The sequence below is a fragment of the Pelmatolapia mariae genome, linkage group LG23 (assembly GCF_036321145.2).
Source record: "Pelmatolapia mariae isolate MD_Pm_ZW linkage group LG23, Pm_UMD_F_2, whole genome shotgun sequence".
Taxonomy (NCBI): domain Eukaryota; kingdom Metazoa; phylum Chordata; class Actinopteri; order Cichliformes; family Cichlidae; genus Pelmatolapia; species Pelmatolapia mariae.
In genome coordinates, this window is record NC_086246.1 from 11,209,575 (window position 1) to 11,226,996 (window position 17,422).

A 17,422-nucleotide genomic window follows, 5' to 3' on the forward strand; every position below is an offset into this window, starting at 1 on the left:
GGGCATACCACCTTCCCAACTCTGTACAGTTGACAACAAGCTGGCTCAACAAGAGTCGGTTATAAAAAAATTGTATTATTATAGGGTCTACCTTACTGTTGTTGTGATTTGTCGCTATATATAATTAAAATTGAATTGAATTATAAACTAAGATTATGCCAGCAACCAGTTCAAAACTAGGATTATGCAACTGAACTGGGAGGGGCAAGAAAACAGAATTTAGTTGACTGCTATCTACTGATAAGTAGTGGTGAGATTTTACACACTGTATTTCTAAAGGCACTTTTCCATTAGCACCTACTCAGATGGACTTGCCACGACTCAACTGGTTTTCCATTACAACCCAGTGTGGGTGCTTGTCGTTGTAGAAACGCGTCTGGGCATCCATAATGTAATTAATACGCAACATGAATGCTATAACAAAGATGGGTGGGGTGGAAGCTCTGGCCATCTTTTATATACAGTCTGAAAATCTCATCCAAAACTGGGTGTTTTCTTTTTGTAAAACATTGTGAGATGCCATTAATGGGTTTTAATGACTTAAAGTATTAGAAAATAAGGCAGAGAGTCAAAGATGCACAAAAGTTTACATTTCCAGTGTTCCCAAGTTCCCAGATTTTCATAAATGGATCGATTAAAAAGGAAGCTGGGGGGGGGACAAAAAGACCCGCTCAGATTACACCTTTAACAAAAAAACATTAAAAAAACAAAACCCTAATGATTCTTCTTGGTAATTCCAAGAATACTATTTTGGTTTCTTGCTGCCAAGAGATTAAACATTGGGCTTAAGCCAAGCTGCCAATGTGCTTGGCAGCATTCAGTGACAGACCTCCCTTTATTAAATCAAACACAGATGGAAGATTTGAAATTACAAACACCATAAAAAAAACACCGTATTATTAAAAACATACAAGGCATCTTGATCATTAGGTGCTGGAGTCAAAACAGATCCAAAGCTGAAATGAACCAACATTACCCCCAGTGTGCAAAAGCAACACATACACACACTGAGAGGCAGATGTATGAAAGCATTGGTACAAACACACAGGTTTGCAGTTAGAAATATCCAGGAGAATGCAATGATACAATTACAAGAAGACATATGCTGGATTAAACCTCTTTAGTAAATTAATAGAAACAAATTATCAGCTGCAGTTTTTACCCCATCCAGTGTTAACTGATCTGCAAAGCACCATGCAAATGCCAAAGCAAACAGATAAGTGCACCTCCACACCTCAACAGTCAAGTTGTCACGTTTAACACAGAGAAACAGGTTAAGTAAGACTTGCACTAATATTGTGCAATATTAATTACTTCCCATCAGGATATATTTTGGATTTATTCAGCGGCACATACTTGCAGTACTGCTCAGATTCACACTTGTGAAGCATGATGCTGTGAATGGGCTGTATTGCTGCCACCTTTGAGAACTGTAATCATTATGCAGTATGTTGCTTGACTAAGTTTAACAAGGCTAATAAACTCTTTGTGAACTGGCTGAAGGGCTAATGGAGACCAAATGTATGGCTACATGAAATGACTGTGTAAGGCATATATTTTCCCAGTGTGGCACTTGGTGAATCTGAACGTACTCTAAACAAGCAAGTGGGGTTATGTAACATGTGATGTGCTGGAGAGGAGCTGACAAGACATGGTTAGCTTACCTAGCACTTAGTCATGATGCTACAGTGCATAAACTGCCCATTATGGTTGCTGTATTGGTAGTGTTATGCGCAAACTGTGGCGCAACCACAGCCCTTCACTGGGTATACTAGATGGGTGTGCACTGCTGTTTGTGAGGGCAACTATGGTAGGTGTGATGGGTCCTTACCATTAACCATGTAATGCCACGTCACCGCGGGGTTATTAAGTGAGTGAGCAGCAGCATCTGTAAATGAGTCATTTTGCAAATGCCCAGAATGAGGCCGCGCACTGATTGACCTATTAAGGAAAAAAACATTTTTCACAGCGCAGCACAGCTGTTGTCTTTTTTAACTGCTATTATAAAAATCTGGATTCTTAAAATGCAACACCCAACCCCATCCTCCACACGTTTCATTAAAATCTACTCATTTACTTTCAATTAAAAATCTATATTTTCAGTCTTTAGCAATAAAGATGTAAATTAAAAAAAATGTTTTTTCAAGGAATGTTAAAACCAAGGACGTTCTCCGCTTTCAACTCGGGATCTAAAGTCTTGCTGAGTTGTTCTCTGGGTTGAGTTTGAATTTTTCTGCGAGCGAGTGGGTTAGAGTTCAAAGTTCATCGTCATCGCTGCTCTCCCAAGATGCAAGATTTGGAGATCTCCGAGGAAGGAGTTTGTGCTTCTGTCAGGAATCCTCTCCGCCTTCCTGGTTGATCACATGCTGGTATCCCCGGCTGTTTATTGGATCCTTGTGCCGACAAAGAACGCCGAGGAGGATGACAATGAGGACGAGGAGCACACATCCAGTCACAGCCAGGCTGGTGATGACCACTGCAAATATGAAGAAGAATGCAAAAATGGTGCAAAACTGTTTTAGTCTATATTTTTTTAATGTTTACAGTCAAGTGTGTCATGTTTTATTATGTGTGAAGTGCTCACGTTTATCTGTGTGTTTTGAAGGGAGCTGACACTCTTTGTCTCTGTCGTCTGAGATGGAGAGCTTTGTAATTGTTACAAACTCATCCAGGGGGCAGTCAAGGGAGCAGCCCGGTAACTGAAGCGGGTACGGGTCCACCTTGGTGTTGTTCCGGTAAAACATGGACACTGAAGCAGAGCTGCGTGGACACGAGACAGAGACTTTTACAATTCAAAGTCCCATCATCCCACTTAAATCTACTGTTATCAACTCAATGGAGTCTGTTTTACTGTGATGCTTGCGTGTGTGTTTACCCGTTGTCTTCTCTGTAGAGCTCAATCATGAGACAGGAGGCATATGGCGGCTGTATTCCATTAAATACGCTCAAGCTGGCCAGCAGAGCGGCTACAGTGGTGTCATGCTGCGAGGCACACAGACACACGCATATAAAGAATAGTATAGGACAGCTTAAGCTAGCTTACTTAGCTTAGCAAAATGACCAGAAACAGGGAAACTGCTAACATGGCTCAGTCAAAAATCAAAACAATCTTTTACCAACAATTCAAAAAGTTACTAATAAGTCTTCAAACTAGCTCACCGCTGAGAGCATCATCATTTTCAGCTGCTGTTTCGGGTCTGGAACAGCCATCTTGGAAAGATTCTTCACGATTTCACCCAGCAGCATCCCTGAAAGACAGACAGCGGATACTATTATCCCTTTAATCCTGTAGCCATCAATGACAGCTCGAATCATTTTAATACTGTTAATAAATCTCCTGAAAAAACAAACCAGCATTTGCAATTATTGCTCCTTCTAGTGAGTGCTGTGTGCATTTCTTCTTCAGTCACCTTTCTCACTCACTATGTGACAATAGACTCGCTGCATTGAATCATACTTGTTATTAATCTCTGTCTCTCTTCCACAGCATGTCTTTATCCTGTCTTCCTTCTCTCTCCCCAACCGGTCGCAGCAGATGGCCTCTTCCTGTTAAAAGGGAGTTTTTCCTTCCCACTGTGGCCAAAGTGCTTGCTCATAGGGGCTCATATGATTGTTGGGTTTTCTTTGTATGTATTATTGTAGGGTCTACCTTACAATATAAAGCGCCTTGAGGTGACTGTTATTTTGACTTGGTGCTGTATAAATAAATTGAACAGAAAAAAGACTTTGTGTAACACAGATCCATTGTTATTCAAAAAATGATTAAAAAAGGACAACATGCTCCTTCAGACATGAACACACTGCAGATCATCATCAAGCCGTCACAAATACTCCCTTTACTGTTGGGTTTTTTCACCTACTCTTAACATATTTTTACATATATAAAAACCATGAGAAAATCAACAGCACCGCTGTTTTTAATTTATCGCACTCATAATGCTACTCTAACCTACTGCCAGATTAACCCTAGAACACCAACGTCAGGTGACTTATCCCACAAATTAAATTCTAAAAAATACTGAGAACTGGGTTGTAAACAACCACAGGCTGACTCTGTATGAAAGCAGAAATCTTCATTATATCTAATCTAAAAGTGTGATCGACAGTCCTGTCTCTATAACTCGGTGCTACATGTTTGTTACCAGAGAGTAAGAGCAGATTACGTACTGTTTTTGTAGCATGCTCTTATCTTAATCACATTTCCGTTTTTGAATTTTACAGAAACTGTACGTTTCACATATGCAAAAGTAATACAGAAGACCCTTGCCAAGTCACGGTGCAGAGTTCACAGATTTCTCCTTAGAAATGAACTAATTACTGTTCTTAGAAACAGAATTCACAAATATCCTCCACAATTTGTTTTATGGCTTTCTTTGTGTCAATATATCATTTTTCATGTGTATTAATGCTAAATTATTAATACTATATACATTTTTTAATACTGTAGAGTGAACACAAAGCAACTGTAGAGGAAAACGTGGCTCAGGATGCTGAAATACTGCTGTCCTCGGAGGCGGGAGTTTTAAAAGTATCCCATCCAAGAGTACTATTTATCTGTACTTACTGCAGATGGAGTCCAGTATTCCTGCATCATAACAAGTGTTCTCATGTTTTTCATTTTGTTCTTCTAAAAACTCTAACAAGACACCCAAACACATATTAAGGTTATTGGGGTTTTTTTTTTTTTTAAACCACATCTTCTTGTTAGGCTGACGCTGAAACCTAACAAATGTAGTTTTGGTAGCCACACACACACACACAGACACACACCTCCCTGCAGCCGACTCTTCTCCTGCTGTTCGTGCACCGCAAATATGACCTGCAAACATGTCACATTAGATAATATTAGTAAATATCAGTACTGAGATCAGAAACTTCAAATGAAAGCTGAGATGGAACCACAGCTTTTACCTGAAATCCAAAGTCTTTGAGCTTTCTGAGCTTCTTCATAACATCAGGAGAGACCCAATCAGGAGCCGTCATGTTGTGCTGAGACTGTTTTTTGTTTTTTTTTTGGGGGGGGGGGGCAAACACAGACAGACATAAAGATGAGTTTTTTCACACTTTCCTACTTAGTTACTCAGCGGCTGCACGCTGTGTCCCAGCTATACTCTGCTCAAATGAAATTTAACACTATTTGGTGTATAAATGGCACCTTTTACTTTACTTTATTCTCACTAAAAGTAAAAGTGTGAATAGTGTAACACTGGCACGCCACTGCTCATGCGGTCCACCTAAAGTCAGGCTGAAATGCAGGAAGTGAGACAAGAAAAATGTGAAGCTGCTGTGAGCAGCACTTTGCTGTTCCTCAAACATTGTGTTACCCAAACTGTTCATCGTTTCCTCAAAATGGTCAGTTGAGTTATTAGAATAAAACTCATGTGACATGTGAGATTTGCCAAGTCACAACAAAAATAAGCAAACTTGAAGTAACAGCTTGTGAATGTCCTGACTAGCACGGTGCTGTTATTTTGAAACTAAAGCAACGTGACTGCCTCTTTTAGCTGCAGATCTGACAGCAGTAGAAAACATTGGATCATTTAAAACTGGGTCTATTCTACTCTGACATGTTGTTGCTGTAAATAAAAACTCAACAAACAGGTTGACGGAGAATTTGGCTTTCCCTTGGTGTTTTTAGTGTGTGTGTGTGTGTGTGTTCTCACCTCACAGAAGAGAGTGTCATACACACTCCAGACAGTTTCCACAGTGGTGTCCTTCAGCCCCGTTTTGTTCCTCACCAACTCTATGATATCCTGAAGAGAAGAACAAAGCAGACTCGTGAACAGTGTACCTCCAACTCTTACTCTTTATTCTCCAATGATAAAAAGTAATTTACAGTCATGTGAAAAAGAACATTTTCACGGCATTGTATGCATTCTTTGAAAAACCAAGTACACCCATGATTCAGTAGCTTGTAGACTGGAAGTAATCATTTTCTGTATGACTTTGTCTCTCTTTGGGTCGCCGTTCTTTACAACATTGCTTCAGTTCATTTTGTTTGTGGATATTTATTTATGCAAAGCTCTCTTAAAGTCCTTTGAGGTCTTATTTCAGCCAGTTTGAGGTCTGGACTTTGACTGGGACTTTATCAACGCATTGACTCTTTTGTTTGTCAGGATTGTTAGTGTGCCTGGGATAATTGTACTGTAACAAGACCTGTTTCAGCCAAGCTCTGGAGTACTTTGGTACACAAAGGAGTTCTTGGTCCCATGTCCTCTGGCTGGAAAACAAGCTCAAATCATCACCCCTCCACCACCATGCTTAACAGTAGATATGAGGTATTTCTGTTGATATACTGTGTTTGGTTTTTGTCAAACATGGTGCTGTGCATTATGGCCAAACATCTTCATTTAGTACTTTGGTCAAAGCTTTGTGATGTATTTAAAAACAGTGTTGCAAACCTAAGTCATGCTGCCATGTCAGGAGGTTTTCTTCTAGCAACGTTTCGTGGCTCATTTTCACAGCATTCGATGAGAGAAAACGTCTAAAGTTAATTCCATTTGTTTAATTTCCTTATATTTATAATTAGCTATCATTATATAAGCATAAAAATATGAAATTGAGTGCATTTCTAAACAGTTAATACATTACTATTTATATTAAATCTCTTGAATTAAAGCTGAGTCTATACGTCTGACCCAACAGTAATGGACAGATATACTACAGAAGAGAAGCAGTACCTGGTATGTTGCAGTAACGTTTAAAAATTCCTCCGTGTGTTCGGTTTCATTCATCAGCTGCTGGTAACGAGGACAGTCTTTCAAAGGAAATGAGAGAAGCTAAAAAAAAAAAAAAAAAGACATATTTCAGACACCGACTAACTTTTCGCAAACATAAACAACTTCAAACAGCAGTGACTTCATACACTAACCCTCTCTTCACTTTGCGGCACAGTGTGGACAGGTATCGGCTGCCACTTCAGGTCAGGGTTGAAGACCTGCTGGCCGCTGGGAGGATAGAGACCTGGATGAGGGGGAAAAAAAATGGTACGCCAAATGAGAAGAGTACCAGAAACAGCAGTATGAATATTAGAAAGAAGAGCTCTTCGGACCTGCGAGGTTGGCCTCGGCACTCATAAGGGTGCGATCGTAGTCTGTACTGCGAACTAAGATCTGAAGACAAAAGGCATTAAGCATGTTAAGATGCATTATAGTTGAAATTTAGGATACCAACAGTCAAAAGTTAAATATTAAGAAACAAACTGCATAAAAACAGAGGCACTCTTCCGTCATATTACAGGAATTTGTGCGCTGGTGCGAACTCTGAAGAGGCCTCTTCTCTCAAATATTAACAAGAGTCACAGTTTGACTATAAAAGCTTCATGACGACTTGTCATGTGGACTAAAAGTGAAAAGGAGGCTCCATCTCACCTCGTGCCGGTTGTAGGATGCATTGAGGAAATTTTTGTATCGAGTCCTCAGAAACTGGCCCAGCTCAAAGTGCTGCTGCATCCCTATCTACAACGACAAATATGAAATAAGTTACACTCTGGCTAAAGTAGCAAAACTGTAAAATCATGTAGTATGTTAAAAATCAGAGTAGTATGGGCCAGCTGGTTGATGTTGCTCAGGAGCCTGGCTGCAACATTTTGCATGACCTGTATTTATCTCATTTATCTTTTATTTTTTGTACAAACTTGGAAAACAGTAATCTAGCTTGTACCCTGAACACATTTTTCTGTATCAGCTTTAGCTGTGTGACAGCTCTACTACACACAATACTGCCTGCTGTAGTAAATGTAGAGTTAACAGTTTACATTAGAATAAAAAGAAGTCTTGGTTATACCTGTGACAGCTGACCAAAGCCCTGCGGCCAGTCGCTCTCTTGGTGGGGGTCGGTGGGATAAGCTTTGACTGGTGATCTGTCGCCATGCCGAAACAACTGGAGAGGACAGAAGTCAAAGAAAGAGTGTCATGAAAAACTGGCATTTAAAACATATGAATATATTTTAATATTTTCAAATATTCAAAGCTGCACAAAGTGTGCTCTGTGTATCATTTATACGCACACTGAAAGCCTGACAAACCATGAAATATTATTTTCCATCTTCATAAACGTATTTTTAAAGTCTACCAAAGGTGCTTTGCATGAATTAAAACGAAACAAGCTCTTACTCTTGGTGGTTCTGAAACTGTAAATCAGTAAACAGGTAGAAAATGTGTGTGTTTGGTTTTTTTTAGGAAAAATATTTGCCCGACAGTGCACAACACTGTTTGCAACATCTGCAGCTTATCTTGCATATACTGACGACAAAACCTTTGTTCTACTTTTAACAGTATCACTGGTGGACATAACACCCAGTCAGCAGACACCTGAAACTGTTTAGCAAACACTATAATGTCAAACCATTAGGACAAATGGCTTTAACACCAGTCCCCTAAAAACAGCACGGATAACAACTAAATGCAGTTTGTGTCATATTTAATAATAAGAAGGCTACAGTGAAACCTGTATTTATGAAGCAGGTCTTTTATGAACCCTAACATTGGTATGAGAGTTCATTACGATCAGTTTCAAGTGAAGGAGATCTTATTACAAGCAGTTCCACCCAAACATCCTACAATACACATCAAATGGTTTTAATTTTCAGCTTTCAAACCACTCTAGAGAAATGCTGCTTTCTAGTTTACACAAGTGTCCCAACTCTATTTGAAGAGTGGATTACCCCTTTCTAATCTTATCTGTTCTACAATACAGTCTTGGCTCTCCAGGTAAGTTTCTAAGAATGAGTCCAGGTATATCCTGGACTCATTTCACACTATGGCAACATTTTTGTTGCCAATGCCTGGAAAAACCCATTGGGAACATGTGACCTGGAGCTCTCCCCAATACACAAAGTGTTAAAAAAACAGGCAACTTTCCCTTTTCAGTTGGTAGTCTTAGACATGCAAAAAACCCATCCTAATGTGCACCACCCATAGAGCAAGAAAAACACATATGGACTGGAAGACAACAGAAAACAGTACATCTTGCAGTGTATAGCTCATTGTTGCCTCTTGAAGACAATAACTTCCTTATCCTTAAACACTTTGTTTTTCTTTAATGAGGCATGCTGGTGTTCCCGATCATCTGTAAATATTGGCTCTTTTGTAGTTTGTGCATCTGTTCTTTGACTATTGGGCTCATTCTACACTATCATCACTGTGACCTACATTTACACATTAATTGTTCGAGGTTTTTTTTAGTGTTTGTACTATTGGCCAAGCAATCACCTGACAGGACCAATAAAACAGTGTGTATCGACAGAGCTCATTCCAACCTCATTAAGTTCGCTAAGTTGTCACGTCAGAAAGGTAAGGCCTGTCATGCAGCTCCTTGTGCCAGCAGTGACATTAACATTACAGCCCACAACACCTCAGGTTTCTTACTAAAGTAATGATAGACACTTGCTAACAGAGTTAGCATGTAGTGAGGATTCCTGTAGTGGTTTCGTCTGAAGTCAGTGCACACCGTGCCATTTGACAATTTCTAATACTTTGAAGTTGACATATTCCTTCAGTGTGCAGTCTTAGAACGGGTTAGCATTGCAGCCTTCTAGTTCAATACGATACTAGCTACTGGTGAGAGGCAAAACACTTAACCCTACCTACTAATTTCCTAATGATAATTATTCGTGAATGTATTATTTATATGCCGATTTTTCTAAAAGACTCCAAAGACTTCTGCCAGATGTCATTCCTAGACAGAAAACCATACATGTTGACAAGTAACCGATGGTTACAGAAAACCTCCTAAATTATAAATGTAGTTCCGCAACCGTCTACACACTGTGGAATTCCGCACAGCTTTCGCGGCGTTTCAGCACCTTCAACGTTACTCACCACAGTCGTATACACTAGTTTTCTTTCTGCCGCGGCTCGTCCACACACACAGCTCAGTGTGAAAACAAAGAGCACCGCAGCTGGCACCATGTTTCTGTCTGTGTCAGCAGAGCGCTAACCTGTCTTGGCTTCAGCGGCTAACTGGCTCGATTTCCTCTCTTGTGCGCGCTGGGTCAAGTCAGCAGCAGACTCGAATTACATCGGAAGTCGTAATATAAACTGGCAATTTTTTTTAAAGGAAATAAAATTATATAAAGAGGAACCATTGAGGTGGGCGTGTTTCTGCTATTTTCATATGTATTCATAAAACCGACGATGATATTTTTCATCCACATTTGCACCATAATTACTGGGTCAGATTTTATTTCGAAACGATAAACGGAAGTGACGGAGCAGCGAGCAAGCCCCGACAGTCCTTGGTGTGATTCGGTGATAAAGTCAGTGGCGGTCCTAGCCTGTTTGGCGCCCTGGGCGCACATTCCCTCTGCCCCCCCCCCCCCCCCACACACACACACACACACATAAAACTTTATGTGTATGTGTGTGTATAAATGTGTGTATAAATATTAAGGATTGTACATAAAACATAACAAACATAAAACTGTTGTCGGAACCATACTGAATTTCACCAGAGAAACACACACACACATATGAAGAGAGAGAGAGTATGCATAGTTTGCAAACAGCTACCAGACAGCCATCATAATTTGTCATACAATGAGAACAGGACAAGTCAACAACTGACAATGACTAATTAATATTAAAATCTGTAACATAATGTATTGTTTGGAGTTTAGTCTGTTACTGTTACTATTTTTACCATTTCTTCTTGGAGCAACTGTAACCCACATTAAACCTTAGGGATTAATAAAGTATTCTGATTCTGATAGTTTCAGGCTACATGCCCTGCCATTATCCAATGACACATCTGCTTACCTGTATCTTTTGCTTGTTTCTCCTCCTCTTCTTTTCTCTTTTTTCTAAACTGAGGACCTGATGGCTTTGAACTTTTCTTGTCCATCTTGGTTTTAATTTTGCACTCCAGTATGAACACCCATTCCCCAACCCAAGAATCACCACAACATAACCTAATAGACCTACACCTTAGTTCACAGATTCACTTTGTCTAGGGTTTATTTCTGGGATTTCGCACAACCCAGGATTCAAATCATGAATACATAATGGGCTTGGACTGACAACATTATGAATGAAATGTGCTCTATCTGAAAGCAGCCGGCCCCCTGCCCTTTCGACGGGTTGTTTGTGAGACTTTAAATCATCAAACTATAAAATTTAAATTGTTATTGATCCCTTTATCCCTAGTCCTAAAGTGTATATTTATTTTCTTAATCTTCTTATATTTATTGTTTGTTTACTTGCACTGCTTTAACTGGAGCCTCGTCGTCTCGTCTCTCTATATACTGGACTGTATGTAGCGGAGATGACAATAAAGTTTACTTTGACTTCAGCAGCAAGCAGGCGCACCGAGGGCTCTCACCCTCTCCTCCCTGTGCCGCAAGCAGCAGGCGCACCTCGCAAGCGGAGTGTGCCCTTACTCCCAGCAAATGGGCGATAGAAAACCGATCGGTGCCTATGCCATCCCCAGTATGTGCTGGCATGACGTCGGGGCAGCATGAGTACGAACAATTTTTTTTTTTTTTTTTTTGCCGATGCCCGTGATGCCGCCCCCCACCACGATGCCGCCCCGGGCAACCGCCCGTGTCGCCCATATCAAAAACCGCTACTGGATAAAGTACAGTATCACTGCAAATATGGTGACATTTCTTAGGTATATTTAGATTTAGTATACATAATGAGTTTCAGTAATATAAATAGATTATATAATTTTTATACAATTTATATATTAGATTATTTTACATTATACAGTTTGCTGTACGTTGTGTTTTTTAACAGCTTTAACAAAGGAATTTATAGCTTTACATAAATAGAACTGAGCGCAGGGATTTATATGAACTTGGAAATGCAACGTGGAAGCCAAATGCAGGAGTTACATTAATATTTGTTTGTTTGTTAATTTGTTCATTATTAAATTTTGTGTGTAACAGGAGTTTTTGTCTTTTCCTAAGATTGTTATTCAGTTGCGCCATTCTCATTTTCATGCTGGCATGAAACGCATGATTGACTGTTTTAGTCCCTTTCACTTAGTTGAAAACAAAAATAAGAAAACAATCATACTAATTTGGCTCAAAATTTCACAATGTTCATGATTTCAAGTTTGTGTTTGATAGCAATTACTCAAAAATTATAACATAATAAATGAGATGAATTCAATTTTTAAAAAAGTTGAGACTTTACATTTTCCAGTCACTGAGTTTCATGTTGGGTTGCAGTTTTCCTTCTCAGGCACTAGAGGTCACTGTTGAGCTAGTTGGAAACCGTCCGACACGTTACTCTGACAGGAGACTTCCTGCTCTGCAGAATGACATAAGCTGTAAGGTGTAAAGGTTATTTCAAAATATTGTTGATATAAAAAGCTGCCTTATTTTTATTTTATTACACACATACTTTATGTAAAGGTCATACACTGTAATCAGTGTATTACTTGTTTCATCCATTTGAGGAGTGTGTTAATTAAAAGGTAATAAAGTTGAAAATGAATCAATTACAATTTAAAGGATAATATGTTGAGTTATTTCATTTATTGAAACATTTATAAAATAAAGCTGCAAATCATGTCTTTGTTCATAATTTACTAATTATTTACTTTCCATCTGTCTCACAGGTAGCCCAGGGCAATAGGTCACTGTTGTTTTACGTAAGCATCAGTCAGGAAAGTGTGGAAGATTTTAAACGGCTTTATGTGCAGGAAACCAGTAAACATTGGAAACCTTTGATTTGGAGTTGAGCCTTCTGCCTGAGCCCGACTGTGAAAAGCAGCTTTGTTGGCAGCAAGAAGTACAAAGCTCAAAGATGTTTACACCACAGGAGGGCTCAAAGAACTGGAGGGCTTTCTTTATCTTTTGTCATCATACAATAGTAAAGTAAAATGAGGGCCTTAAAATTGTGCAAATTAACAGGTATTTATCTGTTGGTTTAGTTGTCTATAAAATACTTGTAGGAAGCTGTACCAGTACAAACATCACAGTACAACAGAAGAGTAGGAAGAAAATCTTAACATAAACAACAATTATGCATTACACTTCATTTTCAAGATTGTTACAAATTGCTTCGTGGATTTGCTTCTGAAGAACTCCTATGTTGGCACAGCAGTCGAGGAGGAGGGAAGGAGTCCATAGAGCACACGGTTGTAGTAAACCAGCTGATAAGAGAGACTCAGGGGAGCAGAGGGGATGTGTCAGTACTGTAGCTGGATCTTTCCAATGCCCATGGATTGATCCCATACAAATTAATGGAAAGATCCCTGTCCAGCTGTTATACTTTTAAGAAGATCCAAAGTCTCATCCTTTACTATTACAACAATTTTTGTCTGAGGGCATCTTCAAGGACAGTAACATCATGGCACTGGTTGGAAAGGCATCATAACTGCCTGTAGTTCTCAATTCACCTGTTTGTGTGGGCCACAAACTTGATCGTCAAGTTGGCTGAGGTGGCGCCAAAAGGCCAGTGTCCAAGTAAGGGAGCTGCCAACCTCCAATTAGAGGATTAATTTATGACCTGATTGCCACAATGAAGAAGATAACAGATAACAGAGAAAACACTTCCTTAAACATCAGCGCTTTCAGAAATACATCTACTGTAATGAAATTTATTGGCTACTGTTGTGTAGTCTGTTATTGTAAATTTAAATGTTTAATAAATTTGGTAATTAATTTCTACAAATCAGAGCTGCACCTTCTAATGTGGGATGGATGCAAAGTCTTCTAACAAAACCAGGTTTTCCCCCAAAAGTCTTCCAATTATTTAAGTCTTATTTTGAAAATTTGTGAGCTTTTTTTGTAAATTATTAATGGAACAAGTCATACAGCTACAAGAGGAATATGTGCATCTTTTTTTTAGCCCTGCTAGCTGCATGTCTTCATGATTAAAAAGCTCCTCTGATAACCCAGGCCTTTTCCTTTTCACAGGGAGTTCTTTCTTCCCACTGTCACCAAGTGCTTGTTTATAAGCGATCACCAGATTGTTGGGGTTCCCTCTCTAATATTTTAAGGTCTATACCTAACAATATAAAGCACCATTAGGTTGCTGTTATTGTGATGGTGCTATATAACTAAAATTTATTTGAACTGCACTGTGTCAAAATGGAGCAACCATTAGCAAACAGACGAGCGTCTGGGGTTTAGCATCATAATAGATGGCTTTTCTTTTAAAGACCACCTTTGCCAATATGCGTGACGTATTGAAGACGAGGTGCAGTGTGAAAAACTTCTAATCACTCCTTTAGTACATTAGCAAAGAAAGCCTCCTAATGACGAAGAGAAGATGTCAAATCCAGTTTAATAAAACAGGCAAACTAAACAGGTTCAGGATAACAGCTATGAGAAATCACTCTGTTGAATGAATGTTGGAAGTTTAACCTTTCTGCTGCATGCTACATTCATTTTTCAGTCCTTGTTTGTAATACAAACATAAGACTTTATGGAATATGATGCATCACTGTAGATTAAACAGTATGAAATGTTTGACATCAGTTTTAACACCTTCAGCAGTCATTTCAATCCCTGTCACACTGATATAAGGCTACGTTCACACTGCAGGCGAAAGCGCATCAAATCCGATTTTTTTGACCCTATGCGACCCATATCCGATCATGGTATGAACGGCACAAATCCGATATTTTCAAATCCGATCTGGGTCACTGGGTCACATACTGGGTCACATACGAAACATACATTCGTATTCCGATGTTTTAGAAAGCGACTGCTGTTTGAACGGTCATGTCGCATTAAATCCGTCTTTTACGTCACTGACACGAGACAGACGCCAATTACACTGTAAAATCTAATTAGTTCCCAGAACTCAAAAAAATTATGGAAACTCGTTGCCTCAAAAAAATTGAGTAAAGCTTAGCTAAAAATGACTAAGTTAGGACAACTTATTTATTCTGAGTACTCTGTACAAGCTCATTTGTTCCCAGAACTCAAAAAAATTGGATCAAGTTTACGTAAGATGACCGAGTTAGGACAACTTACTCATTTTGAGTACACTGTACAGCCTTGTTAGTTCCCAGAACTCAAAAAAATTATGGAAACTCGTTGCCTCAAAAAAACTAAGTAAAGCTTACTTAAGATGACTGTTAGGACAACTTATACATTGCAAGTCTGCAGTATTAAGAATAACTTGATATTTCTGACTTTCTGACAATACTAATTGTTTACCTACTGACAAACATTTCAAGTTCAACTAAATGAAAAAACAATTTGTGGTACCATGAATATGATTAAAAATAATTAACAACAATTTTTGTAATGATGTTAAAATCAGCCCAACTTTTATTTTCAAACACAACAAAGTACAACAGCCAACATACTGGACACTGTTCTGCTGAACAACAAACAATTATGTTGCCATCACTGTTATAATCTTACAATGATGATGTGCAAAATGATTTGGGCACAAAACAAATTTTGCTGTTAGAAAACTTGCAGACTTCACTACATACAGTGTAGACCCTCTAAACTAAGTTTGGGGGATGTGATCTTTCAAGAAATGCAGACCAAACTGTTGTTGTTTGTTTACTTACACAGCATGTCTTGTAGAATTAACTGGAGTCACCAGCAACAGCATAGTGCAGTCATATCTCAAGTCTAATAACAGAAGACAGGAAAAGATCAGTAAAGAAACAACTTCCCCAAACCAAAGCACAAATAAAACAATAAGTAAAACAGGCTGATCTAAAGTATGATTAAAGTTCAGCCTGATTAATATAAATGTCACTGACAGTTGCTAATATATTGGAAAACCAAAATACTTACCACTGAGTTGATGTCTTTCTGTCCAACAACAGGAGTGCTGGTCCCGAGCCTCAAAGACAGTAAGAAGCAAGCAGAGGGAGAAAAAACAGAACATATTTCAGAAACTGATTTGATCCTTAATGGCTGTGCAATCATTGTAACATACAGTTTGCTTATGTTGTTAAATAAAGGCTGGATTTGACATTAATAGATGCAACAGATGTTCAAAAGCTGCCACAAAGCATGAAAAAATAGACGTCTCCGAAAACGTCGGACCATTTTTGCAAATATGTGATGTCTTGATAAATCGAGCAGATATTTGAAATTTACACAGCTACATTCTCGCCTGAAAATATCTTAATATCTTATTTTGTGACCTAGAAAAAGTAATAAGTTTTTTAGCCGCGCTCCTTTTCCGCCATTGCCGCGCTTACAAGTACACACAGGCTCCGACAACCGTGGCCGACAAATGCGATCCTCCTTTTCCCCAGACTACCCTTTCTGTGTCACAAAATAACATTTTAAGATATTTTCAGGCGAGAATGTAGCTATGTAATGCTCAAATATCTACTTAATTTATCAAAATATCACATATTTGCAGAAGTGCTTCCACGTTTTCGGAGAGCTCTGTTATCCACACCCCTATCCCACCCCTAACGGCTGCACCTCCCAAAGAATTTTGCCTGGGCTCTTATCTCACTTATTTATTTCAAACAATCAACAGAAAATTTCACCGACATAGTTTTATGTAAGGTTTTTAAGGCTGTGGTGTTAATTTTTAAGTAACATGAGCCCAGCGGCAGCAGCAATGCTAGGCTAACACTAACTAGCTAGCAAGATTTTAAACCTGGTGCTAAACTAAGAGAAGCCACAAAATCAGTTTGAATAAGAGTAAACATTTACTCACCAACTCAGTGTATCAGGTAAAGATCCACAGCAATGACAACAATAATATCTTGAGCTGACGGTTCTCCAGGTTTGCTCAACATATTCCATAACAAATGCACCATGAACATGCGGACTGATCCGCGAGGGAGGAGGACGGTAGTCACGTGGCATTTTCAAAACACATCTTTCATCCTTCCGCACAGAGAAGCAAAACTTCCAGCTTACTTAGTTTTTCTAAGTAAGGACAACTCAAATTAATCGAGTTTATCAGCGTTTTTGCATAAAAAGTACTGGTAACTTATTTAAATTGAGTTCTAATAACAAATTGATAAAAATTGAGTTCAGCCTATTTAATATTTTTAATTAAATACAATATTACATTTTACAGTGTATCAGCGCCGGAGAAGCGCCCGAGAAGACATCGCGAACGCTTCCTGGCCACCCAGTGTAGATGTTAGTGAAACTGTTGGGAAGACAGCGTTGGAGAAACGTGAACATTTTATTTGTACTGTATAATCTGCAGATTCTGACCGAAATCTGCAACTATCCTTTGAAGCACCGCTCCTCTAAAACAGCAATAAGGATAATTTTTAGGTTATCTACATTATTATGTAAATAACAAAATAACTTAAAGCAAAAATTGGGAAATGTAAAGTCCGAAGTCTTTATATTAAGGCCATCAGTCAAACTATTGTTTGGTCTGGGTCTAAACAGAGCGCGTTGTGTGTGACATCTTCTTTTGCGCATGCGGGCCGCTTTGAGCGTTCACACTGGAGAGAGTTTGCTGTCGCATTTTATTTGTAGTGTGAACAAGCAGACAAAAAAAATCGGATTTGATCA

The 17,422-nt window shown here is 38.9% G+C and overlaps 1 protein-coding gene across 1 annotated transcript; it reads right to left on the minus strand.

The window, feature by feature from the left end:
* Positions 1 to 517: 517 nt before the first annotated feature.
* acp2 (acid phosphatase 2, lysosomal) lies at positions 518 to 9,995 on the minus strand. Its single transcript, XM_063467287.1, has 13 exons — positions 9,822 to 9,995; positions 7,786 to 7,881; positions 7,371 to 7,457; positions 7,052 to 7,112; positions 6,872 to 6,963; positions 6,681 to 6,779; positions 5,664 to 5,753; positions 4,912 to 4,995; positions 4,771 to 4,819; positions 3,160 to 3,248; positions 2,876 to 2,982; positions 2,585 to 2,760; positions 518 to 2,476 (listed from the first exon to the last, which is right to left on the minus strand). Exons 1-13 carry the CDS (start codon positions 9,909 to 9,911, stop codon positions 2,331 to 2,333), a joined length of 1,266 nt encoding a protein of 421 aa, XP_063323357.1. The 5' UTR covers positions 9,912 to 9,995; the 3' UTR covers positions 518 to 2,330.
* Positions 9,996 to 17,422: the final 7,427 nt, after the last annotated feature.

Coding starts and splice junctions, on each gene's coding strand:
- acp2 (XM_063467287.1), bottom strand. CDS start 9,911: ATGGTGCCAGCTGCGGTGCTCTTTGTTTTCACACTGAGCTGTGTGTGT. Junction 7,458..7,785: donor GCTTTGGTCAGCTGTCACAG/GTATAACCAAGA, acceptor TTGTCGTTGTAG/ATAGGGATGCAGCAGCACTT. Junction 2,761..2,875: donor CTCTACAGAGAAGACAACGG/GTAAACACACAC, acceptor GTGTCCACGCAG/CTCTGCTTCAGTGTCCATGT.